Source organism: Xenopus tropicalis, chromosome 10 (genome assembly GCF_000004195.4).
Source record: "Xenopus tropicalis strain Nigerian chromosome 10, UCB_Xtro_10.0, whole genome shotgun sequence".
Classification (NCBI taxonomy): Eukaryota; Metazoa; Chordata; class Amphibia; order Anura; family Pipidae; genus Xenopus; species Xenopus tropicalis.
Window position 1 is genome coordinate 1,009,303 of NC_030686.2, and position 26,106 is coordinate 1,035,408.

At 55.0% G+C, this 26,106-nt stretch overlaps 2 protein-coding genes across 10 annotated transcripts in view; one reads left to right on the top strand and one right to left on the bottom strand.

The window, feature by feature from the left end:
- The first annotated feature begins 1 nt into the window (after nt 1).
- On the top strand, nt 2-24,510 carry rtel1 (regulator of telomere elongation helicase 1). 9 transcript variants are annotated; one of them, XM_031894258.1, is made up of 36 exons: nt 2-523; nt 2,013-2,211; nt 4,208-4,301; nt 4,436-4,517; nt 6,035-6,095; nt 6,419-6,494; nt 6,574-6,658; nt 7,739-7,804; nt 7,885-8,038; nt 8,125-8,163; nt 8,269-8,347; nt 8,548-8,645; nt 9,218-9,273; nt 9,936-10,010; nt 10,438-10,513; nt 10,635-10,767; nt 10,852-10,965; nt 12,036-12,076; nt 12,226-12,311; nt 12,387-12,464; nt 13,454-13,531; nt 13,605-13,751; nt 13,841-13,956; nt 14,251-14,374; nt 14,550-14,715; nt 14,795-14,937; nt 15,013-15,108; nt 15,361-15,562; nt 15,657-15,779; nt 16,266-16,376; nt 17,892-18,101; nt 18,391-18,491; nt 18,555-18,609; nt 18,714-18,797; nt 24,184-24,287; nt 24,378-24,510. In XM_031894258.1, exons 1-36 carry the CDS (start codon nt 422-424, stop codon nt 24,468-24,470), a joined length of 3,747 nt encoding a protein of 1,248 aa, XP_031750118.1. In that variant the 5' UTR covers nt 2-421; the 3' UTR covers nt 24,471-24,510. The 9 variants fall into 9 exon arrangements, with proteins under 9 accessions (XP_031750118.1, XP_031750119.1, XP_031750115.1 ...); XM_031894259.1 differs by having other exon boundaries at nt 18,717-18,797; XM_031894255.1 differs by having other exon boundaries at nt 18,391-18,609; nt 18,717-18,797.
- Nucleotides 22,992-26,106, bottom strand: part of sox18 (SRY-box 18) — a gene marked incomplete at its 3' end in the record, with an annotated part of 354,190 nt that continues 351,075 nt past the window's right edge. Inside the window, 1 exon segment of the mRNA NM_001129937.1 lies at nt 22,992-23,435.

Below are 26,106 nucleotides of genomic sequence, written 5' to 3' on the forward strand. Positions count from 1 at the left end.
CCACGTCACACGCACAGGGAGGACGTATATGACGTCAGGCCGTAAGGGCGCGAAGCACAAACTTTGACTGGAGGCCGGAAGTGAGGCGGTACCGGGCGGCGAGGGGTTACCGGGCAGCGAGGGGTTACCGGGCAGCGAGGGGTTACCGGGCAGCGAGGGTTACCGGGCAGCGAGGGGTTACCGGGCAGCGAGGGGGTACCGGGAAGCGAGGCGGTACCGGGCAGCGAGGCGTACCGGGCAGCGAGGGGTTACCGGGCAGCGAGGGGTTACCGGGCAGCGAGGCGGTACCGGGAAGCGAGGCGGTACCGGGAAGCGAGGCGGTACCGGGCAGCGAGGGGTTACCGGGAAGCGAGGGGGTACCGGGAAGTGAGGCGGTACCGGGAAGTGAGGCGGTACCGGGCGGCGAGGGGAAAGGTTGGAGATGCCTCAGGTGCCGGTGGCCGGTCTGACTGTGGATTTCCCGTTCCAGCCGTATAAATGCCAGGAGGATTATATGGGCAAAGTCATCCAGTGCCTCCAGCAGGTCCGCTATGGGGCCGAGGGGTGCGGGGGTAATGGGGCCTGGGGGTGGCGGGGTAATGGGCCTGAGGGTGCGGGGGTAATGGGGCCTGAGGGTGCGGGGTAATGGGCCGGGTAATGGGGCCTGAGGGTGCGGGGGTAATGGGCCTGAGGGTGCGGGGGTAATGGGGCCTGGGGGTGCGGGGGTAATGGGGCCTGAGGGTGCGGGGGTAATGGGGCCTGGGGGTGCGGGGGTAATGGGGCCTGAGGGTGGCGGGGTAAGGGGCTGGGGTGCGGGGGTAATGGGCCGGGGGGTGCGGGGGTAATGGGGCCTGAGGGTGCGGGGGTAATGGGCCTGGGGTGCGGGGGTAATGGGCCTGGGGGTGCGGGGGTAATGGGGCCTGAGGGTGCGGGGGTAATGGGCCTGAGGGTGCGGGGTAATGGGGCCTGGGGGTGCGGGGGTAATGGGGCCGGGGGGTGCGGGGGTAATGGGGCCTGAGGGTGCGGGGGTAATGGGCCTGGGGGTGCGGGGTAATGGGGCCGGGGGTGGCGGGGGTAATGGGGCCTGAGGGTGCGGGGTAATGGGGCCTGGGGTGCGGGGGTAATGGGGCCTGAGGGTGCGGGGGTAATGGGGCCTGAGGGTGCGGGGGTAATGGGGGCTGAGGGTGCGGGGTAATGGGGCCTGAGGTGGGGGGTAATGGGGCCTGAGGGTGCGGGGTAATGGGGCTGGGGGTGCGGGGGTAATGGGGCCGGGGGATGCGGGTGGGTAATGGGCCTGAGGGTGCGGGGGTAAATGGGCCTGGGGGTGCGGGGTAATGGGGCCGGGGGGGTGCGGGGGTAATGGGGCCTGAGGGTGCGGGGGTAATGGGGCCGAGGGGTGCGGGGGTAATGGGGCCGAGGGGTGCGGGGGTAATGGGGCCGAGGGGTGCGGGGGTAATGGGGCCGAGGGGTGCGGGGGCTAATGGGGCCGAGGGGTGCGGGGGCTAATGGGGCCAAGGGGTATGGGGCTGTGGGGCTAATGACAATTCAGTGAGGGCAGGGAGTGGGGCAACAAGGAACAGGATAGGGGTATCAGGGGATGCAGTATTCTGAATAGGGTACCCGGGTAGTGAGTTATAGAACATTAAACTCACAGAGAAACTTCCCAAAGATCCCTGATAGGGAAAGTACAGGGCAGGGGCCCCATAATGTTATGCAATAGGGATCTGTGCCCAGGGCTGCCAGTTGGGTTTCACACATACCCCCCACCACATACCCCCCACCACATACCCCCCACCACATACCCCCACACAGTGCAGTGCCCATAGAGCAGGCGTATATGGAATCAATAGCCCCAAATAGTTCAAAAGAGTGTAGGACCCTCCCCTGCCCATTTGCCCTGTGGGGCCCCAGCGGGTATAAGTGGCTCAGCCATCAGTCACTTTGGTCATTTTTCTATCATTTCTGAATGTACCGGAACATTATTACTCTAGTGCCAGCCTGGCGTTACAGCCCTCCTTTCCCTTTGCCCCCAGGGTGTGAATGGTGTATTAGAGAGCCCCACGGGCACTGGGAAGACTCTGTGCCTCCTTTGTGCCACTCTGGCTTGGCGGCAGCACTACAAGGATGGGATCAGTGCCCGTAAGATCGCAGAACGCATGAATGGCGCGGAACTCTTCCCGGAGCGACCGGCGGCAGCGTGGGGCGGTGCATCAGCGGAGGGGCAGGCCTCAGGTACTGGCACGCAGGGTGCTTCTCCCTGGGAGTGGATGCAGTGGGTGCTGCTGGTGTGGCTCATTCGCCCCCTTAGGGCCACAGTTTAGCCCAAGCCCAGAGCTTCATCTAGTCCCTGGGGCGGATTTGCCTCACTCAGGGGGGTCTCTAGATAATAATGACAGGTACCAGCATGTTGGGGGTTAAAGGAGTTGGTCACCTTTGAGTTAACTCTTAGTATGATGTAGAGAGTGATATTCTGAGACAATTTGCAGTTGGTCTTTATTTTTTATTTTTTTTAGTTATTTTGCTTTTTGCTGCAGCAGCTGTGCAGTTTGGGGTTTGAGCAGCTCTGTGGTTGCTAGGATTCAGATTACCCTAGCAACCAGGGAGCTGTTTGAATGAGACGATGGTAAATGAATAGGAGAGGGACTTAACAGAAAGACAATTATAAAATGTAGTTTTTGGCTACTGGGGTTAGTGAATCCCCCCCCCCCCCATTTGAAAGCCGCAAAGAGCTAGAATAAAAAGGCAAATAGATCAAAAACTATAATTAATAAATAATATAGTGACCCCCCCACCGTGCCCAGTGAATGAGCGCTACCTACATGTGGGGTTCCTTCCTACTAAGCATTGCCCTAATGTTACCCCCCCATCTCCCCCAGTGAGTGAGCGCTACCTACACGTGGGGTTCCTTCCTACTAAGCATTGCCCTAATGTTACCCCCCCCATCTCCCCCAGTGAGTGAGCGCTACCTACACGTGGGGTTCCTTCCTACTAAGCATTGCCCTAATGTTACCCCCCATCTCCCCCAGTGAGTGAGCGCTACCTACACGTGGGGTTCCTTCCTACTAAGCATTGCCCTAATGTTTACCCCCCATCTCCCCCAGTGAGTGAGCGCTACCTACACGTGGGGTTCCTTCCTATTAAGCATTGCCCTAATGTTACCCCCCATCTCCCCCAGTGAGTGAGCGCTACCTACACTGGGGTTCCTTCCTACTAAGCATTGCCCTAATGTTACCCCCCCCATCTCCCCCAGTGAGTGAGCGCTACCTACACGTGGGGTTCCTTCCTACTAAGCATTGCCCTAATGTTACCCCCCCCATCTCCCCCAGTGAGTGAGCGCTACCTACACGTGGGGTTCCTTCCTACTAAGCATTGCCCTAATGTTACCCCCCCCCATCTCCCCCAGTGAGTGAGCGCTACCTACACGTGGGGTTCCTTCCTACTAAGCATTGCCCTAATGTTACCCCCCCATCTCCCCCCAGTGAGTGAGCGCTACCTACACGTGGGGGTTTCCTTCCTACTAAGCATTGCCCTAATGTTACCCCCCCATCTCCCCCCAGTGAGTGAGCGCTACCTACACGTGGGGTTCCTTCCTATAAGCATTGCCTAATGTTACCCCCCATCTCCCCCAGTGAGTGAGCGCTACCTACACGTGGGGTTTCCTCTAACTAAGCATTGCCCTAATGTTACCCCCCCATCTCCCCCAGTGAGTGAGCGCTCCTACACGTGGGGTTCCTTCCTACTAAGCATTGCCCTAATGTTACCCCCCCATCTCCCCCAGTGAGTGAGCGCTACCTACACGTGGGGTTCCTTCCTACTAAGCATTGCCCTAATGTTACCCCCCCCATCTCCCCCAGTGAGTGAGCGCTACCTACCGTGGGTTTCCTTCCTACTAAGCATTGCCCTAATGTTACCCCCAACTACCTCCCCAGTGAGTGAGCGGCTACCTACACGTGGGGTTCCTTCCTACTAAGCATTGCCCTAATGTTACCCCCCCATCTCCCCCAGTGAGTGAGCGCTACCTACATGTGGGGTCCTTCCACTAAGCATTGCCTAATGTTACCCCCCATCTTCCCCCAGTGAGTGAGCGCTACCTACACGTGGGGTTCCTTCCTACTAAGCATTGCCCTAATGTTACCCCCCCATCTCCCCCAGTGAGTGAGCGCTACCTACACGTGGGGTTCCTTCCTACTAAGCATTGCCCTAATGTTACCCCCTATCTCCCCTGCAGCCTATTACAGTGACGTGCCCAAGATTATCTACGCCTCGCGGACGCACTCCCAGCTGACACAAGTTATTAGTGAGCTGAAGCACACAGTGTACAGGTAGGGGGTGTGAGTGGGTGGCATTGGGGGAATGGGCTGTGGGCATAACTGATGCCATAGGGGAGGCCTGGCAGCTCCTTGCAGGGGTGTTGTGCCCTTTTCTTTGCATTTATTCCTTCCTTTCTCCCCTTCAGGCCAAAGGTTTGCGTGCTTGGCTCCCGGGAACAGCTGTGCATTCACCCTGAAGTGAAGAAGCAGGAGAGTAACCATGCCAAGGTACCCTGGGCACTGCCATTCCTGCCACTTATCACTGCACAGCAGCCGCCATATTGATAGGTGTGCCCAGCAACATACAGGGGGCAAGTCATGATTCAGAAACAGGGCCAGATTTTAAGATAGGGCGCCCCTAGGCCTCACAACCCCGACCCCCCACCTGCCCCCATCACATACTCTCGCCCTAGGCCTGGGCTTTAGTGGCCTACCCATTAATCTGGGCCTGGTCTGGATGCCCAATCCCTGTGCTGTTTGCTTGGCACTGGCTGCCCAGTCACCTTTGTTCTGAACACTGTCCTGTTCCTGTAAATACCGTAACCTATCCCATGACCATATTTGGTACTGGGGCAGCCTGGGAGTCTCTCCAAATAATTGTGTAGCAACCTGTATATGCTGATGTCTAATGGATGGGAGAATGTCTGCATTTAGGGGATCTTGGAGACCCTCCCTAAACAGCGTGTAGCCCTGTGTGATAGGGACCTTAGATTGTAAGTTCTGCTGAGCAGGGAATGAGCAACACTCATTGGCTGCTGTATAATGAAGGGAATTAATAATAATAACAGGGTGTAGTTCCCTTTAATAAAGAACTAAATTCTTCAGTATCAGCAGCTCGGGTAAATATGTGTGACTCTCACTTTCTGGCACTGTCCTAAATTGCAGCCCCTCGGGCAGGAGGTTTCGGTGCTGCTCCCCACCAAACAAGACCTTACACCCCCACCCCCTCGATATGACCCCCTTTATGTGTTTCCCCCCCATACTTGGGAAAAGGAGAGGCATTTTTCCTGCTCCCAATGATCTTTGCTATTAAAAGAAGTCAGTGAAAGTCGCTCTCGTCGCTTGCCCTATGGCTACTAGTCCATCGGAAGAGTTGCTCGATGCCAACTTGGACCAAAAAGCCCTTGGTTCAGCGCCATGACTGGCACGGAGTGTTGGGTGCCCCTAGGCAAGTACCCAATGCTGCAAGTCCCTGAGCAGCTACACCGACATATTTATATACCCGCCTGGGGGGCCCCCATTGCTAAAACCTGTGTATAAGGTAAATAGCGCTTCTAGAATGAGTTCAAAATACATATAATTACCTATAAACATACAGCAGTTCCACACGCATGGCACACGTTAGCGGCATGTAGAACTGCGGCATTCTGGGTGTTGCACCATTATTCCTGCCCCGGTGCCAGCAGGACTCTGGGTGCGTGTACCCCCTCACTAACTGTCCTCTTCTGCTTAATGATACCATGGGCAACACTTGGGGCATTTATAAACACTGGATAAAATTGCACCTGGGCAGTAACCCATGGAAACCAGTCAGATGTTTGCTTCCTTTCTGCATGCAGCTGGCTGGACAGACGTTATAACTGTGTGTATTTGTCTCCTACTCTGCCTGTCTCCTACCCCCCTATCTCTCTCTTAATGAGTCCCTCTCTTTTGCTTCATGAACCCCTCTCTCTCTCTTGTTTCATGAGCCTCTCTCTCTCTCTCACTCACACTCTCTCTCTCTCTCTCTCTCGTGTGCTTTTCAGGTGCACATGTGCCGTTCCAAAGTCTCCACCCGTACCTGTCACTTCTACAATAACGTGGAGGGTGAGTCGGACATAGAGCGGGTCCAGATTGGGTTTAAAGTTGGAGGGGTAGAGGGTAGGTTGTAGGGGTTGGAGCAAAAAGTTCCGGTGTGCTGGTAACTCAGGTTACACATGGAGGTTCAGCGGTACCGGTACCACACAGGCCTGTTTCATTGCTACAGTATCACAGCAGGCACATTGCGGGGTAATTGGCAGCGGGAGAGCAGGTAGGAATGTTACACATGGAGGTTCAGCGGTACCGGTACCACACAGGCCTGGGGGGGTAATGTTCCTGATCTATAATACATGGAAACATTGGAGTATAATAGGTCTCATCTCCCATAGAAAAGAGCACAGAGAAGGATCTGACTAACCACATTTTGGACATAGAGGATCTGGTGAAGAGCGGCACCAAACACCGGTGAGACTCACAATTTATTGTCCCAACTTCTCCCCAACGGCTTCCATTGTGTGCTGAGCCTTCTGTCCTTTCCCCCCAGGGCCTGCCCCTACTATCTGTCCCGTAATCTCAAGCAGCAAGCCGACATCATATTTATGCCCTATAATTACCTGCTGGACCCTAAGGTAATCATGCCTCCCTTCAATTCAACAGGGGCAGGGCTATAGAGGGGGCCGGGAGAGGGTTGGGCCAGGCTATAGAGGGGGCCGGGAGACGGTTGGGCCAGGCTATAGAGGGGGCCGGGAGACGAGGGGGCCGGGAGAGGGTTGGGCCAGGCTATAGAGGGGGCCGGGAGAGGGTTGGGCCATTCTATAGACGGGCCCGGGAGAGGGTTGGGCCAGGCTATAGAGGGGGCCGGGAGAGGGTTGGGCCAGGCTATAGAGGGGGCCGGGAGAGGTTGGGCCAGGCTATAGAGGGGGCCGGGAGAGGGTTGGGCCAGGGAGAGGGTTTGGCCGGGCCTATAGAGGGGGCCGGGAGAGGGTTGGGCGGCGGCTAGTAGAGGGGCCGGGAGAGGGTTGGGCCGGGCCTATAGAGGGGGGCCGGGCTATAGAGGGGGGCCCGGGCTATAGAGGGGGGCCGGGCTATAGAGGGGGGCCGGGCTATAGAAGGGGGGCCGGGAGAGGGTTGGGCCGGGCTATAGAGGGGGCCGGGAGAGGGTTGGGCGGGCTATAGAGGGGGCCGGGAGAGGGTTGGGCCGGGCTATAGAGGGGCCGGGAGAGGGTTGGGCCGGGCTATAGAGGGGGCCGGGAGAGGGGTTGGGCCGGGCTATAGAGGGGGGCCGGGAGAGGGTTGGGCCGGGCTATAGAGGGGGCCGGGAGAGGGTTGGGCCGGGCTATAGAAGGGGGGGGCCCGGGCTATAGAGGGGGCCGGGAGAGGGTTGGCCCGGGCTATAGAGGGGGCCGGGAGAGGGTTGGGCCGGGCTATAGAGGGGGCCGGGAGAGGGTTGGGCCGGGCTATAGAGGGGGCCGGGAGAGGGTTGGGCCGGGCTATAGAGGGGGCCGGGAGAGGGTTGGGCCGGGCTATAGTGGGGGCCGGGCTATAGTGGGGGCCGGGAGAGGGTTGGGCCGGGGCTATAGTGGGGGGCCGGGGCTATAGAGGGTTGGGCCGGGCTATAGAGGGGGCCGGGAGAGGGTTGGGCCAGGCCTTGGGTGGGTGTAAAGTGAGTTTCAGGGTTGGTTCTCAGTAAGTTGCCCGTTTCCCTGTAGAGTCGCCGGGCCCATAACATTGACCTGAAAGGCACCGTGGTGATATTTGATGAAGCCCACAATGTGGTAAGTGTCTGGGGCATCAAGGGCACTACTGTTTCTCTTAGCAACCTGTGCTGAATTTGGTTCTGGTTGTGACCCAATAGGAGCGAATGTGTGAGGACTCCTCTTCTTTTGACCTGACCCCATATGATTTGGCATCAGGGATTGATGCAATGGATCTTGTGCTAAAGGAGCAGATGGAGAACGTAGAACAGAAGCGCTATCAGGCAGAATTCAACATGGATTCCCAGAGTTCAGGTGAGTTGGGGGCGGGACTTTGAAGGAGAAGAGTCGGTCCTATGTTTGAGTCATTGCAAGTCACCAATCCTACCCACTCCTTGCAGGTCTGACCCTGGAGCTGGAGGATCTGGCCAAGGTAAAAGGTAAGTCCTTATTGCACTGTGTGCCCTCCCTCCAGCTGCCCCTCTGCTTGTCCTTGCCCCAAACTGCCCCCTGCTTGTTCTAAGCCTCTCTCTCTATTCCCACAGCTGCCCTTATGCAGTTAGAAAATTCCATTGAGTCCACGCAGCTTCCCCCTGGAGGGGGTGGAGTCACCAAGGTTGGGAGGTAAGTGTCCCTGGCCCTCCTGCCTTACTGAGTGTGCCCCCCTGTGCCATCAGCGCTGGCAGGCATGGGGAGTTACTGCCCAGAAGCACATGGGGAGTATTTTGAACCTTAAATATATTCATTTGTGTTGTGGGCATGGGGTTCCATGTACTGGGCAACCCAACGCTTCTTTGGCACTGACCCTGTCCCTCTGTCTGTAGTTATATCTTCCAGCTCTTCGCTGCTTCCGGAATCACTTTTGATACCAAGGCCAAACTGCTGGAGTCTCTGGAACAGATCATACAGCATGTGGGAGGAAGTGAGCCCCCCCTATTTCATTACTGCCCCCCCCTTAACTGCCCCTTCCCCAGTGTAACCAATCCCAACTGGGCCAGCCTTTCCCCATAACTGAGCCCATTCCCTTTATCAGCTTAGTCGCTCTTCCCTGTACTTTCTATAACACAATAATACCCCAGTTGAGCACTGCAGCCCAAAATTCTAGAATGGGGCATTACCATCACTCTAAAGTAAGTGACTCCCGCAAATCTCTGTCCCAAATAATACAGCTCAAACCCCTATTTGCCCTTGCAGCTGCTGCCTGGCATTGCTTGCTACAGCCAAGTTTATTACCCACAAGTACCCTGGGGACAATGTAAAAGCACCCACTAAGCAGGACACACCCTATCTATAAATTGCAAGCTCTTCAGCTCACTAAGAAACTGCTGTAGTTGTACCTGTAGCTGCACTTTAACACTGCACCGGTACTGGGTGTTGGGTAGGAATGTTTCTGGGGTGGGGGTTCCCTTGACACTGATTGACACTGGGTTTTGTGGTTGGGGGGGTAGAAAACAGCCCCTGTTTCTGCCTGTTTATTGTTTCCTTTCTTTCTAGGCTCTGGGATCTTCACTAACACTATGGGGCTGCAGAAACTGGCAGATATTATCCAGGTGTGCTGCTACTTACCTTCCGCTCTCCATTCTACATTGAGCGTTCCCTTTGGGAATAACCCCCAGTTCCATGGAATTCCCCCCACCCCCATGCAGTTCCTTTGGGGAATTTTTAAGCAACTTTGTATTTACCCCATGAGATAAACCTATTAGTGTGTCTGGCTTTGGCACCCCCACCTGCTAGCGCCAATACCCCCCAGTGCCAGTAGGTTCTGTGGGGAGCATGGGTAGTAGTGCTGACAGTTGCCCAGTTACTCTCAAGGCCTGTGGTTTCTATGTGCCCCTTACTCAGACACAGTCATACAATGTTACATTGTGCCAGGGAATATTGTCATATTGTGTAATTGTGTTTAATTTTATTTTGGATAGTAACTTATATATGAAATAAAGCAGCCCCCTGTGCCCATCTCTGCTTCTGCCCCAACAAGGAAACAGCAGCCCTTCCTTGCTTTGTGGCAGGGGATATAGGCAAACTCTGAGCTGTAGGCTGAATAAGTCCTGTTAAACTGAAATACTCCTTTTTATTGGCAGTACTGCTGCCTGGAGAGCCTTGTGGCTGATATGGGATGGGGGGAGGCAGAGCAAATTAGTGGACTTGGGGGGGGGGGGGGTGTCCCAAATTGGGTCTCCTCCCTCTGTAATGTCCTCATTATTTACTACAGATTGTGTTCAGCATGGAACCCCCAGAGGGCGCTAATGTGTCGAGCTTCAACCAGAACATCTCCAAGTACTACAAGGTAAGAATCATGTGCAGGTTCATGTGTCTGTGCTGCACTCGTTTCCCCACATGCCCCCTTTCCATCTTATTCCTACCCCTGTGCCCAGCAAAGACCCTGGGAATTGTATAGGGCCAATGGTGTATTTAGTAGGGAAGATATCCAAAATGTACCGGTAACATTGTGGGGCAACATGATAGAACCTGCCCTGCAGTGAACCCCCTTCTAACTGTTTACTAGTGAGGCCCTAACAATTGCCCCTTTACTGGAAAGGTCAGAATAGATGTCATTGCTGTGCTTAAGCGCTTACTACCCTATCGGGGGCACCTAAGGGAGAACTACTGCACCTGGGGTGAACACCCCCTACCAACTATTTATTAGTAGGGACTTTGGGCAAGATGTCAGCTGACATGGGAGGCCATTCAGCACTGTCTTTCTGTGCCCCCAGGTTCATATCCATCCTGATACCAACCAGAGGAAAAAGCCTCGCGGGGACGTGTGGAGCAACAGCAAAAAACAGGGAGGTAAAATACATTTCCCATCATCCTCATTCACATGGTGCCTGTAGTTCACCATCGGGGGGGGGGCTGCCTTGGTTTGCGCTAAACCCCCAGCGACCCACACATCTCACCGGTTGTGTTGCAGGAAAGGTTCTCAGCTATTGGTGCTTCAGCCCAGGATACACCATGCACGACCTGGTGAGACAGGGGGTCCGATGCGTTATCTTGACTAGCGGGACGCTGTGCCCCCTTTCCTCCTTCACCATGGAGATGCAGATGTAAGAGAGTGGGGGGCATATGGAGGGACTGGGAGCGACTGTGGGAGGCAAATGGTAATTTATTATCTGCCCTTCATCCTGCAGCCCCTTCCCTGTGTCACTGGAGAACCCCCACGTAATCGATAAGCACCAGATCTGGGTGGGAATTGTTCCCCGTGGCCCCGATGGTTCCCAGCTCAGTTCCTCCTATGATAGGCGGTAAGTCATTGGGGGAGGAGGGCAGTTGTACTTGCCCTTGTGGGGCAGAGGAGCTTGGTGGGTGTTGGGCACAAGTACTTCTGTTTTTAGTGATTTTTCGCCTTGGACATGGGTGTGGGGTGGCTGTGAGCCCCCATTTGTTCTGGGATATTGGTGCCAATACATTAAAGGGGTTGTTCACCTTTGAGTTCACTTTTTAGTATGGTGTAGAGAGTGATATTCTGAAAAAATTTGCAATTGGTCTTCATTTTTTATTGTAGTTTTTCTGTTCAGGAGCTCTCCGGTATGGAGTTTCAGCAGCTACTGTATATGGTTGCTAGGGTCAAGTTACCATAGCAGCCAGGGAGTGGTTTGGATGAGAGGCTGGTATATGAATAGGGGAGGGACTGAATAGAAAAGAAAGTTACAAAAAGTAACAATAAAACTGGAGACTCACAGAGCAATAGTTTATTGGCTGCCGGGGTCAGTGACCCCCATTTAAAACCCGCAAAGAGTTGGAAAAATAAGACAAAGAATTCAAAAACCATAACCAATAAATAATGAAGACCAATTGAAAAGTTGCTTAGAGTAGGTAAGTCTGCCCCAGGGCATTGCTCCTTGTTCCATCTGCCCCAGGGCATGGCTCCTTGTTCCATCTGCCCCAGGGCATGGCTCCTTGTTCCATCTGCCCCAGGGCATGGCTCCTTGTTCCATCTGCCCCAGGGCATGGCTCCTTGTTCCATCTGCCCCAGGGCATGGCTCCTTGTTCCATCTGCCCCAGGGCATGGCTCCTTGTTCCATCTGCCCCAGGGCATGGCTCCTTGTTCCATCTGCCCCAGGGCATGGCTCCTTGTTCCATCTGCCCCAGGGCATGGCTCCTTGTTCCATCTGCCCCAGGGCATGGCTCCTTGTTCCATCTGCCCCAGGGCATGGCTCCTTGTTCCATCTGCCCCAGGGCATGGCTCCTTGTTCAGTGCAACTGTTCTCACTGGTAGGGAGGGAATAAAAAAGATGGTCAGCAAGTTGGGCGCTCATACCCACTGTCTCTTAACTCTCTTATCCACTATCTCTTAACTGTCTTTTCCCTGCAGGTTCTCTGAGGAATACTTATCCTCCTTGGGCAAAACCATAGGTAGGTCCATAGCAAACCTGCTGCTCATTCCCAGTAAAGTCCTACAAGTCTGTTCCTCAGAGGCCCAATAGAATGCAGCCCCTGGGACATTGGGGTCCTGTCTCCCCCGCTCCCCTGTGCTTACGCTGTGCCTCGTGCCTCTGTTCCAGGCAATATCGCTCGCGTTGTGCCTCATGGACTCCTGGTTTTCTTCCCATCGTATCCTGTTTTGGACAAAAGCATTGAGTTCTGGAAGGTAAGGGTAATGCTCCTTTGGCCTATTTCTTGCCTGAGGCGAACGCCCGCTGATCCTGTCCTGTTCCCCCTGTAGGAGCGGGGCCTCTCTGCAAAGATAGACGATGTGAAACCCATGTTTGTGGAGCCCCGAGGGAAAGGCTCATTCACAGAGGTGAGGGGGGGCATTTTGTTTGGGAAATTCTTTGGTTGTCCTTAGAGATGGGTGTGAGTGTCAGTAGAATCTCAGCAATGGTACCTAGGGGGCGCCAGTGGGTATATTACTGTGTAACTGTCCTTATGGATGGGGGTAGAATCTCGGCAGTAGTACCTAGGGGGCGCCAGTGGGTAAAGCACTGTGTAACTGTCCTTATGGATGGGGGTAAAATCTCGGCAGTGGTACCTAGGGGGCGCCAGTGGGTATATCCCTGTGTAACTGTCCTTAGGGATGGGTGTGAGTGTCTGTAGAATCTCGGCAGTGGTACCTAGGGGGTGCCATTGGGCATATTACTGTGTAACTGTCCTTAGGGATGGGGGTAGAATCTCAGCAGTGGTACCTAGGGGGTGCCAGTGGGTATATGCCTGTGTAACTGTCCTTAGGGATGGGGGTAGAATCTCAGCAGTGGTACCTAGGGGGCGCCAGTGGGTACATCACTGTGTAACTGTCTTTAGGGATGGGGGTAGAATCTCAGCAGTGGTATCTAGGGGGTGCCAGTGGGTATATCCTTGTGTAACTGTCCTTCGGGATGGGGATAGAATCTCAGCAGTGGTACCTAGGGGGCGCCAGTGGGTACATCACTGTGTAACTGTCTTTAGGGATGGGGGTAGAATCTCAGCAGTGGTATCTAGGGGGCGCCAGTGGGTATATCCTTGTGTAACTGTCCTTCGGGATGGGGTTCAGTATCTATAAAATGCCGGTGGTGCTGTTGGGGGTCCCGGGGGGTTGTATCACTGTGTTGTTGTGCTTGGTGATGGCTGTAACTGAGTGTAGATTGCTAGCTGTGCTGTACAGGTCCCATTGAGTACATCACTGGGTTACAGGGCTCGGTATTTAGTATTGCGGTGCATTTTTACAGAAGGGTGCCGAGTCGTGCCAAATTGCTGTTCCTTCTATTTCAGCACTAGAGTTAGAGTATCTGCTCACACTTACATTATCTCCCGCAGGTCATTGATGCTTATTATGAGAAGATCCGCAGTGCCAATGGCAGTGGTGCCAGTTTCCTGGCAGTGTGCCGGGGCAAGGTGAGTGAGGGCTCCCACAAGGATGGGATTTGTACTTTGTGCCTGAGTGTGACACTTGGTATCTTACTGCCAGGCCAGCGAAGGGTTGGATTTTGCCGACAATAATGGACGGGGTGTGATCATTACTGGGCTCCCCTTCCCGCCACGCATGGACCCACGGGTGGTTCTCAAGATGCAGTTCCTTGATGAGATGCGGCGCTCTCAGGGGTCTGCTGGGCTGGTAAGTAATGGGTCGGTCAGCACCTCTGTTAGACCCAGAACTATGTGACTAGGCTGCTGTCAGTACCGCTCTCCATTTTCCCCTTGCAGTACTTGTCTGGGCAGGAGTGGTATCGACAGCAGGCCTCTCGAGCTGTCAATCAAGCCATCGGCAGAGTCATCCGGCACAGAAATGATTACGGCGCCATATTCCTCTGTGATCACAGGTACCCAGAGAAGCCACGGGGATAAATATGGGAACAATCCTTTTTCTTCATTCTCTGTAACTCTCTATGGGGGAAGGGGGGGGGGGGTGTCGGGGAATGAGAGACATCCCATGGGGTAAGGAGAGGAATCGGGGAATGAGAGACATCCCATGGGGTAAGGAGAGGTAACGGGGAATGAGAGGCATCCCATGGGTTAAGGAGAGGTATCGGGGAATGAGAGACATCCCATGGGGTAAGTTGAGTATATAAGGTCCTTTTGCCCCATCCAGAGGGTAACTTCTGTCATGCCTGCAGGTTCAATCAGAGCGATGCCCGGGCACAGCTTCCCTCTTGGGTTCGCCCATATGTACGAACGTATGACAATTTCGGGCACATCATACGCGATGTTTCCCAGTTTTTTCGAGTGGCGCTAAAGATTGTGAGTAAATGATTTGAACCGAGATATATATATATATATATATATATATATATATATATATATATATATATATATATATATATATATATATATATATATATATATATAATAATTTATTTATTAGTGGCAGGATCCGTAACTGGGAGCTGAAATCTGCCCCCTCTGCTCTTGCTAGATGCCCACCCCTACCCTACACAGTGATCAGAAAGAAGGACCAGTGCCTCTGATTGGCTGCAGTTCCCAATCCCCAAGGCCGGTGGCGCCATCTAGCAGCCGGGAGGCCCCGAAGAAAGCCAAAACCCTGGACTCACACGTGCCCAGCCTGAAGAGGAAGAGAGATGGTGAGTGGCACTGAGGGCGCGGGGGCATTTGAGTACAGTCTATATGTGCAATACAGACAGTGGGCTACTGTTTTCCCAGAATGCAGCAGTGAGGTGGTCCCGGGCTCAGTGTGTGAGGGGTACGAGCAGGAGGTACCAATGAGCAGCCAGCGCCCAGCGGGGTTGTTGGATGCCCTGGAGCACAGTGAGAAGAGGGTGCAGGAGGAGAAGGCTGGAGAGAAGGTGACGGGGGTTTGGGGGGCTATTGGGGTGGTGTTTAAGCTTTGGTTTCTACATCTGACCCCTTGTGTGCCGCAGGTCTCCCGGCTCTCTACGCTCTCCCTGCAGTACGACAAGCGATTGGCCGACGAGCAGAGGGGCGGGAAGCGCAAGATCAAGATTGTTCAGAACCGGGTACGTCTCCGGCCCTGTCATATACCTATTCCCCCCCCCCCCCCCCCCCCATACAGTGCCATTCTCAGCCCTTGGGGGGATTTCCAGATGTCGGTTAATGGGCAGAACATCAGTTTAAAGCCGAATGTTAGTTTTAGATTATTGCGTTAAACATTCGCCATACAATGACCGCTTTAGCCCCCCAGTCCCCCATTCTTCCCGCCCACTTAACTATTCTCACCCAATCACGATGCTGCTGTGCCCAACACTCAGGCTCCCGAGGATACGTCGGACCAGAAAATGACGAGCGCGTCCCTGTTCCTGGTATCCGTGAAACAGTCCCTGAGTCAGGAAAACTACGGCACTTTCATGGCGGCCATGACGGAATACAAGAAGAACAACGACCTGCAGCAGCTGATAAGCCACCTACGCACTCTCTTCTGCCAGGACCCAGCCAAGTACAACCTACTGCGAGGTGCCCCTTCTCCCCCCGATTGTGTACCCCCAAACTATACCATGTAACCGAGTTAGCCCGGCCTTTGTACTTACACAACCTGTTTGTTCTTTAGGTTTCTACCAGTTTATCCGCCCTCAGCACAAGCTGGAGTTTGATTCTGCCTGCACTCAGCTGACTGGCACGGGCTGCGGGTACAAAGCTGAGCACTGTGTGCCCCGGGCAGAGAGGGAGAAGGGTGAGACTTCCTGAGTGCTGGGCCCCCTGTGCCAACTGTGCCCCAATGGCATTGGCTGCCCTTCCCACATGGAGAGGTTGTACTGCGCTAAGGGTGTATCTTACACGTGGCACTTACACTCTGTAGTAGGTGGTGCTCTGTGCTCTCCGGGCCCCTCTGTCGCCTGGGCCCCCCCATGACCTGGGGGGGCTGCTGTATAGCTAGTTTCGCCACCTTCAGTCTGCTTTATTGCAGTCGCTCCCCCCAGTTCATGCCAGGGCCCCTTAGAAGTTTTGTTTGCCGGGGGGGGGGCGACCAAGTTACGCCACTGAGTGCTGTGTTATAACTTGCCCCCCCCCAGGTGTTAGAGAACAGGGCTGCCCAACTAGAGGCCCCCCAGCTGAGGAGTAGCTTTTACCTGTTTTCCTCTACATTTATTCCATTAGTATTTCACTCATTTTGCCTTCTGCCCCCCCGTCTAACCGTCTGCCCCTCTTTGCCCCTCAGCTCAGGCTGCCGCTGCCGTCGCCGTGTCAGAGCCCAAAGTCACCTTCTCAGAGGGATCCGCTCAGCACCTCAACCACGGGGGAGGACACCTGAGTACTGACTCCATTAAAGGTGGGTCCGGCCCGGATGCACAAAGCTGAACACTTCAGGTAACGTGTGGGAAAATTCCTGTCCCTCAGCCTGGGCACCCATAGCAGCACCCAATCCAGGGGTGCTGGGCAGTCTAATATCCAGAGCAGCTGCTATAGAGCTCTCACTACTGGGTACACGGGGCACCCATAGCAGCACCCAATCCAGGGGTCCTGGGCAGTCTAATATCCAGAGCAGCTGCTATAGAGCTCTCACTACTGGGTACACGGGGCACCCATAGCAGCACCCAATCCAGGGGTCCTGGGCAGTCTAATATCCAGAGCAGCTGCTATAGAGCTCTCACTACTGGGTACACGGGGCACCCATAGCAGCACCCAATCTAGGGGTGCCGGGCAGTCTAATATCCAGAGCAGCTGCTATAGAGCTCTCACTACTGGGTACACGGGGCACCCATAGCAGCACCCAATCCAGGGGTGCCGGGCAGTCTAATATCCAGAGCAGCTGCTATAGAGCTCTCACTACTGGGTACACGGGGCACCCATAGCAGCACCCAATCCAGGGGTGCTGGGCAGTCTAATATCCAGAGCAGCTGCTATAGAGCTCTCACTACTGGGTACACGGGGCACCCATAGCAGCACCCAATCCAGGGGTGCTGGGCAGTCTAATATCCAGAGCAGCTGCTATAGAGCTCTCACTACTGGGTACACGGGGCACCCATAGCAGCACCCAATCCAGGGGTGCCGGGCAGTCTAATATCCAGAGCAGCTGCTATAGAGCTCTCACTACTGGGTACACGGGGCACCCATAGCAGCACCCAATCCAAGGGTGCTGGGCAGTCTAATATCCAGAGCAGCTGCTATAGAGCTCTCACTACTGGGTACACGGGGCACCCATAGCAGCACCCAATCTAGGGGTGCCGGGCAGTCTAATATCCAGAGCAGCTGCTGTAGAGCTCTCACTACTGGAATGTATCTCTTGGTGCAAGCTGTTACTTCTTCCCCACAACCCCCCCCCCGCTACATTCAGTTCCCTGGCTGAGCTGCATAGCTGGGGGATGTATCAGCCGGTGGGTGAGGGCACCTTCCCTCAGTCTCCATATTAGGAGGGCACAGACTCTTGCTTTGCCATATACTGCTTGGCAATCAGTGGCCCCACAGTGTGACTCGGATGCCAGTAAATCACGTTACAGCGGGGTGGGCGAATGACAGGAACTGGCGTAACCAAGCCCTGTGGCACGGAATGCATGGCATTCCATGGGTGATTTCCCTGCACCAACGAGCAGGATCCCTGTGCCCCATTCCTAGTGCTGTATTGGTCACAGGAACTGGAATATAGCATTGGTGGGAATAACAATCATTCTGGGATTTGGGGGGGGGGGGGGGCACATTAGGTGCTTTCACTTCCACTGCTCTCCAAATGCAAAAAATAAAATGGTGGCCAGAGCCCCAATCGCTGCTGGCAATGCAACTGAATGAGATTTGCTGTATGAAGCACCCAGGGCATGTGGCCCCTGTAACATCCTTCCTCTCCCCTAAGCCCCTACAGGTAACTGCCCCGCAGGGCAGGCAGGGCGCAGCCAGGTGTCGGGGTACCTGAGCCAGGTGAGGGGGGCTCTGGGCTCGAGCAGCTTCCAGCGCTTCACTGCCGCCCTCTCTTCCTACAAGAAAAGCGACAGCTACGAGGCCATGGTGTGCGAAATTGCCGCCTTGCTAACGGGTCAGCCGGAGCATTACCCTCTGCTCAGAGGTGAGTCTTGAGGGGGGTCCGTATTGGGGGTCCCCTTGTGCTTGGGGTTACAGGCTTTAGAGAGTGTTCAGGGGGGCTTGCACTTTATTTCAGCTGAATCCGTGGGTGTGGAATGATAATTTCCTGCTTATTGGGGTCGGTGCCAGGAAACGCTGCGCAGAGATTCCCCTTGTTAAAGGGTAAACAAACCCCCATAATGCAGTCAGTGGCGGAGCTGTATGACTTTATCCTGTCTGATGGCCGATGGGGGTCACTGGTTTCCTACTCACCGCCCTCCTTTCTCTCTCAGAATTTCACAGGTTCGTCCGCCCCCATCACAAAAAGAAGTTCAATGCTCTGTGCGAGGAACTGACCGGGTCAGGTTACTGCCCCCAAAAGCCTCAAGTTCTGCCCCCAAGTGAGGGGGCAGGAACGTCGGACCCTGTTGCACATAACAAAGGAATTAGCGGGCGACCACGAGGCGGCGATTTGCAGACATCGGCGCCCGGAGACAGACAGACAGGGCGAGGTGAGAGGGTCACAACATGTCCGCCTGGGGGGGGGGGGGCGCAGGGCAGGGAATTCTGCTTGTGATCCCTCATTCTGCCTTCTCTATGATCTCCCCCACTGCAGCAGATCCCAACCACCCCCCAGATGGTGAGCCAATCAGAGTGGCCAGATCAGATCCTTCTCCGCTTCCCTATGTGCCTCAGGCAGGTAGGTGAGCCTGTAGCCCAGTTGCTTTTGTTTTGTGGCCCAGAAAGGAAGGTGCAGAAACAGGTCTATACATTGCTTGTGGTATCACCCCCCCCAGTCTCGGGGTTCATCAAGGCCCCAAATATAAAGTCCTGGGGTGCCATTGTACTTTGATGCATGTCTTTCTCTAGCGGCCCTCCTGTCAGTGCAGACGTTAGGGTTTTGTCTGTGATCACCTCTGGATCGAGCCCGTGGTCAGTATAGTGTGTGTGTGTGTGTGTGTGTGTGTGTGTGACTGATCATGGCATTTGCTTGGCTACGTGCCCGGCTGTGCCATCTCAGCCTCTTCCTTCCTTGTTGGCAGTGACGGTGCAGGGGAAGTCACGTGTGTGTCACATGGTCACTACTTCCTCTTTGTGGGAATGTGATGGAATAAGGGAATCCCCCCCCCCCCCCCCCGGCTGCTTCCTGGATCCCCATGTAGCAAATCACCCGGCTGCTTCCTGGATCCCCATGTAGCAAATCACCCGGCTGCTTCCTGCTTCTCTAGAACTGACTCACACTCACTCACTCACTCACACTCACTCTCTGGCTCTGTGAGGCTCCAGTTTTATTGTTACTGTATATTATATAAATTTGTTATCTGCATATTGCAATGTCTCACTCACAACACTCCCTGGTTACTAAGGTCATTTAGGCCCTAGCAACCAGATGGCTGTTGAAACTCTAAACTGGTGAGCTGCTGAACAAAAAGTAAAAAAAGACCAATTGCAAATTGTGTCAGAATATTATTCTCTGCATCATTATAAAAGTAACTCAGGTGAACAACCCCTTTGGGGTAAATGCTACTCCCCCACTTTCATCTTTCATTACACTGATCTTGTCTTGCCACCCAGTAATATATCCCATCATGCCCCACAGGTGGGCCCCATTGCATTATGGGTGCAGAGGCTGATGGGCCCAACTTGCCCCATAGTGTGTGGGTGGGAAGGGCTGGATTAATGTGTGACCTAGTAAGACCCCAGAGGCTGCTGGGCCTGTGATTGGGTCAGAACCTCGGTGGTGCTTATGGGCAACTTCCTCCCTGTGTCGGGTCAGGTAGCGCTTCCCCTGCCCTCTCAGAACCTTCCTGAATGTGGGTGACTCAGGCGCCAGTCAGTGCTTCCCCATAGCAACGGGCATGTAGCTAAATATAGTACCAGGTAGGGAAGTGCCTCTCTGTGGGTCGGGCAGAACCTTTGTACTAAGGGCCGGGCAGCGCCATGACTCCCGGGGGGGGGCACCAACTCCCAGAGCAGTTAGGAATTTCTGCAGCGTCACTGCCCGGATCTGCCCCTGCTGGGGTAACTGGCATCGGGCTATTGTCTAGGAACATGGACCTGGGTGCAACATGTGACACAGGGGAACCAATGACTCTGACTTAGGCTCTGACTTAGGCCCTGCCCTCTGTGTCACATGGTCTAAGCGAATCCCTGTTACCCGCTGTGCTGCCCCCCAGTAAGGGCATGATTGGGCAACTCGGGGTGTTGGTAGGTAACCTTATCCAATCACTGGGCACTGACAGACCTGCTGAGCTCAATGGAAGGGGCCGACTCCCTGCTCCTATACAGTCCCCTGCATGGGGCCAGATGCTAGACTTGTTGTCCAATAGCAGCTGCTGCTTCAGAGGTGATAGTAACCCCGCCCCCTTTCACTGCTTTTACTATCTGCCTTTGCCCCAGGCTGTCCCTGTGGCACAGTTATGCCCTATGGTACCGCCTCCTTGTTCTGAGAGCCCAGCCCATTGGATAAATTCTCCCCACTTTGTCTGACTCAGGTCCCCACTAATGGCTGCTATGGGTCCGACTGCTGCAACTGCGCCCCGGGGGAGGATCCCGTCTGCTGCAACTGCGCCCCGGGGGAGGATCCCGTCTGCTGCAACTGCGCCCGGGGGAGGATCCCGTCTGCTGCAACTGCGCCCCGGGGGAGGATCCCGTCTGCTGCAACTGCGCCCCGGGGGAGGATCCCGTCTGCTGCAACTGCGCCCCGGGGGAGGATCCAGTCTGCTGCAACTGCACCCGGGGGAGGGTCCGACTGCTGCAACTGCGCCCGGGGGAGGATCCCGTCTGCTGCAACTGCGCCCGGGGGTGGATCCCGTCTGCTGCAACTGCGCCCCGGGGGAGGATCCCGACTGCTGCAACTGCGCCCCGGGGGAGGATCCCGTCTGCTGCAACTGCGCCCCGGGGGAGGATCCCGACTGCTGCAACTGCGCCCGGGGGAGGATCCCGACTGCTGCAACTGCACCCGGGGGTGGATCCCGTCTGCTGCAACTGCGCCCGGGGGTGGATCCCGTCTGCTGCAACTGCGCCCGGGGTGGATCCCGTCTGCTGCAACTGCGCCCGGGGTGGATCCCGTCTGCTGCAACTGCGCCCGGGGGTGGATCCCGTCTGCTGCAACTGCGCCCGGGGGTGGATCCCGTCTGCTGCAACTGCGCCCGGGGGTGGATCCCGTCTGCTGCAACTGCGCCCGGGGGTGGATCCCGTCTGCTGCAACTGCGCCCGGGGGTGGATCCCGTCTGCTGCAACTGCGCCCGGGGGTGGATCCCGTCTGCTGCAACTGCGCCCGGGGGTGGATCCCGTCTGCTGCAACTGCGCCGGGGGTGGATCCCGTCTGCTGCAACTGCGCCCGGGGTGGATCCCGTCTGCTGCAACTGCGCCCGGGGGTGGATCCCGTCTGCTGCAACTGCGCCCGGGGGTGGATCCGTCTGCTGCAACTGCGCCCGGGGGTGGATCCCGTCTGCTGCAACTGCGCCCGGGGGTGGATCCCGACTGCTGCAACTGCGCCCGGGGGTGGATCCCGACTGCTGCACCCGCGCCCGGGGGTGGATCCCGACTGCTGCACCCACTCATGGACAATGGGGGTAGAGAACAGTCCCCCCCCCTCGCATTCAACCTATGGACTGACCCATGGATGTGCCCAGCCAGGACTGTACATAATGGGAATATACTGTATATATATTTATATTGGCCCCTGGTTACTGTGGGCAGGAGAGCGCCCCCTATCCCCTCTGGCCTAAGTACCCCAGGAGCAGCAGCTGTAACTGTACAGTGGGCAGAACAGTGTTAGTGATTGGCTGCTCTGTGATTGGCCAGAGTATTGCACCCCCCGTCCCCTCTGTTTGTGTTGTACCCGTCGCTCTCTCCCGTGCCTGCTGCTATGTGCCCGGGGGGGGCACTGACTGGTTCTATGAAATATAAACTCCCCGCTTTGTATCCGTGGGTTGTGCGTGTTTGTTACGTGTGGAATATGGGCACGGGGGCTGGGTACAGTATGTGGGCACCAACGCTGTGCCATCTCCCCGTATGTTTAGCCCCGCAGTGTGGGTTCCCTCCAGCCGACCACTGGCCCCCCACTAGGCTGACCCCCGCTACATGTCCTGTTAGTAAATTAGGACACTGCCCCTTTAAGGCACTATGGGAAGGGGAAGTGTGACAGTTGGACGAGTCATTGCACTCTCATTGTGTTACACACGCGCTTGTGTGAATGTCACACGTTTCCCGGTGACTGTAGCGCTGCCAATTGTGCTGTGTCATTAACCACATGGGCTGCCCGACGGCCAGTCTTCCTACTGACTCACCCCCGGGGCAAATCCCCAGGCACCAACTGCTGAGCCAGCATGTCCTCCACTCAGGGGCCCCCATCGACAGGAGTACCCCCATACTGTACTGTCTAACACTATGGCACCTCCTACCCATATGTATAAATACAAATATACAGAGAAGGAATGTTCTGGGCACACAATAAGCTGTACCCCCATACTGTACTGTCTAAGGGAAACACTATGGCACCCCCTACCCATATGTATAAATACAAATATACAGAGAGGGAATGTTCTGGGCACACAATAAGCTGTACCCCCATACTGTACTGTCTAAGGGAAACACTATGGCACCTCCTACCCATATGTATAAATACAAATATACAGAGAAGGAATGCTCTGGGCACACAATAAGCTGTACCCCCATACTGTACTGTCTAAGGGAAACACTATGGCACCCCCTACCCATATGTATAAATACAAATATACAGAGAGGGAATGTTCTGGGCACACAATAAGCTGTACCCCCATACTGTACTGTCTAAGGGAAACACTATGGCACCCCCTACCCATATGTATAAATACAAATATACAGAGAGGGAATGTTCTGGGCACACAATAAGCTGTACCCCCATACTGTACTGTCTAAGGGAAACACTATGGCACCCCCTACCCATATGTATAAATACAAATATACAGAGAGGGAATGTTCTGGGCACACAATAAGCTGTACCCCCATACTGTACTGTCTAAGGGAAACACTATGGCACCCCCTACCCATATGTATAAATACAAATATACAGAGAGGGAATGTTCTGGGCACACAATAAGCTGTACCCTCATACTGTACTGTCTAAGGGAAACACTATGGCACCCCCTACCCATATGTATAAATACAAATATACAGAGAAGGAATGTTCTGGGCACACAATAAGCTGTACCCTCATACTGTACTGTCTAAGGGAAACACTATGGCACCCCCTACCCATATGTATAAATACAAATATACAGAGAAGGAATGTTCTGGGCACACAATAAGCTGTACCCCCATACTGTACTGTCTAAGGGAAACACTATGGCACCCCCTCCCCATATGTATAAATACAAATATACAGAGAAGGAATGTTCTGGGCACACAATAAGCTGTACCCCCATACTGTACTGTCTAAGGGAAACACTATGGCACCCCCTACCCATATGTATAAATACAAATATACAGAGAGGGAATGTTCTGGGCACACAATAAGCTGTACCCCCATACTGTACTGTCTAAGGGAAACACTATGGCACCCCCTACCCATATGTATAAATACAAATATACAGAGAAGGAATGTTCTGGGCACACAATAAGCTGTACCCCCATACTGTACTGTCTAAGGGAAACACTATGGCACCCCCTACCCATATGTATAAATACAAATATACAGAGAAGGAATGTTCTGGGCACACAATAAGCTGTACCCCCATACTGTACTGTCTAAGGGAAACACTATGGCACCCCCTACCCATATGTATAAATACAAATATACAGAGAAGGAATGTTCTGGGCACACAATAAGCTGTACCCCCATACTGTACTGTCTAAGGGAAACACTATGGCACCCCCTACCCATATGTATAAATACAAATATACAGAGAAGGAATGTTCTGGGCACACAATAAGCTGTACCCCCATACTGTACTGTCTAAGGGAAACACTATGGCACCCCCTACCCATATGTATAAATACAAATATACAGAGGGAATGTTCTGGGCATCAGTACAGGGGCAGTTGCTGGTATGTGGGGGTGCCTGGGGCAGTTAGAGAATCTCTATCTGATTTGCTTACAGAGGGCCCGGTGTGTCTGCGCTGCAGCAGGAATGGATCTGTCCCGTTTCAGTGCTCCTTGTGTCACTGCCAGTGCTGCTGGGCATGCTGGGAAAGGGCACTAAAGGTAGGTGTGTCTTTGATGCCACCTCTGGTGCCCTCTGACCGTTATTGTTCTGCTGCTGCTTCTAAACCTGTCGGTCTCCTCTCCCACCAGGCTGCCAAGCTGTGTCCCGGCTGCCGGGCACCAACCAAGAAGAAATATCTGGCCCAGGTGTTCTTCCTGGCAGCGGATGAGGGAGAGGGCTGATGGGTAATGTTCCTGGCAGCGGATGAGGGAGAGGGCTGATGGGTAATGTTCCTGGCACCGGATGAGGGAGAGGGCTGATGGGTAATGTTCCTGGCAGCGGATGAGGGAGAGGGCTGATGGGTAATGTTCCTGGCAGCGGATGGGGGAGAGGGCTGATGGGTAATGTTCCTGGCAGTGGATGAGGGAGAGGGCTGATGGGTAATGTTCCTGGCACCGGATGGGGGAGAGGGCTGATGGGTAATGTTCCTGGCACCGGATGAGGGAGAGGGCTGATGGGTAATGTTCCTGGCAGCGGATGAGGGAGAGGGCTGATGGGTAATGTTCCTGGCAGCGGATGGGGGAGAGGGCTGATGGGTAATGTTCCTGGCACCGGATGGGGGAGAGGGCTGATGGGTAATGTTCCTGGCAGCGGATGAGGGAGAGGGCTGATGGGTAATGTTCCTGGCAGCGGATGAGGGAGAGGGCTGATGGGTAATGTTCCTGGCACCGGATGAGGGAGAGGGCTGATGGGTAATGTTCCTGGCAGCGGATGAGGGAGAGGGCTGATGGGTAATGTTCCTGGCACCGGATGAGGGAGAGGGCTGATGGGTAATGTTCCTGGCACCGGATGAGGGAGAGGGCTGATGGGTAATGTTCCTGGCAGCGGATGAGGGAGAGGGCTGATGGGTAATGTTCCTGGCAGCGGATGAGGGAGAGGGCTGATGGGTAATGTTCCTGGCACCGGATGAGGGAGAGGGCTGATGGGTAATGTTCCTGGCAAGCGGATGAGGGAGAGGGCTGATGGGTAATGTTCCTGGCACCGGATGAGGGAGAGGGCTGATGGGTAATGTTCCTGGCACCGGATGAGGGAGAGGGCTGATGGGTAATGTTCCTGGCAGCGGATGGGGGAGAGGGCTGATGGGTAATGTTCCTGGCACCGGATGGGGGAGAGGGCTGATGGGTAATGTTCCTGGCACCGGATGAGGGAGAGGGCTGATGGGTAATGTTCCTGGCACCGGATGAGGGAGAGGGCTGATGGGTAATGTTCCTGGCACCGGATGAGGGAGAGGGCTGATGGGTAATGTTCCTGGCAGCGGATGAGGGAGAGGGCTGATGGGTAATGTTCCTGGCCATGGAATGAGGGAGAGGGCTGAATGGGTAATGTTCCTGGCAGCGGATGAGGGAGAGGGCTGATGGTAATGTTCCTGGCACCGGATGAGGGAGAGGGCTGATGGGTAATGTTCCTGGCACCGGATGAGGGAAGAGGGCTGATGGTAATGTTCCTGGCACCAGGATGAGGGAGAGGGCTGATGGGTAATGTTCCTGGCACCCGGATGAGGGAGAGGGCTGATGGGTAATGTTCCTGGCAGCGATGAGGGAGAGGGCTGATGGGTAATGTTCCTGGCAGCGGATGGGGGAGGGGCTGATGGGTAAATGTTTCCTGGCAGCGGATGAGGGAGAGGGCTGATGGGTAATGTTCCTGGCAAGCGGATGAGGGAGAGGGCTGATGGGTAAATGTTCTGGCAGCGGATGAGGGAGAGGGCTGATGGGTAATGTTCCTGGCACCGGATGAGGGAGAGGGGCTGATGGTAATGTTCCTGGCACCGGATGAGGGAGAGGGCTGATGGGTAAATGTTCCTGGCACCAGAGGATGAGG

Excerpts from the sequence above, each read along its gene's own strand:
- rtel1 (XM_031894254.1), top strand. The coding sequence starts at position 422 with ATGCCTCAGGTGCCGGTGGCCGGTCTGACTGTGGATTTCCCGTTCCAG. Across the intron at positions 6,659-7,738 it reads ATTACCTGCTGGACCCTAAG|AGTCGCCGGGCCCATAACAT; the intron begins GTAATCATGCCT and ends GTTTCCCTGTAG. Across the intron at positions 8,164-8,268 it reads GGATCTGGCCAAGGTAAAAG|CTGCCCTTATGCAGTTAGAA; the intron begins GTAAGTCCTTAT and ends CTATTCCCACAG.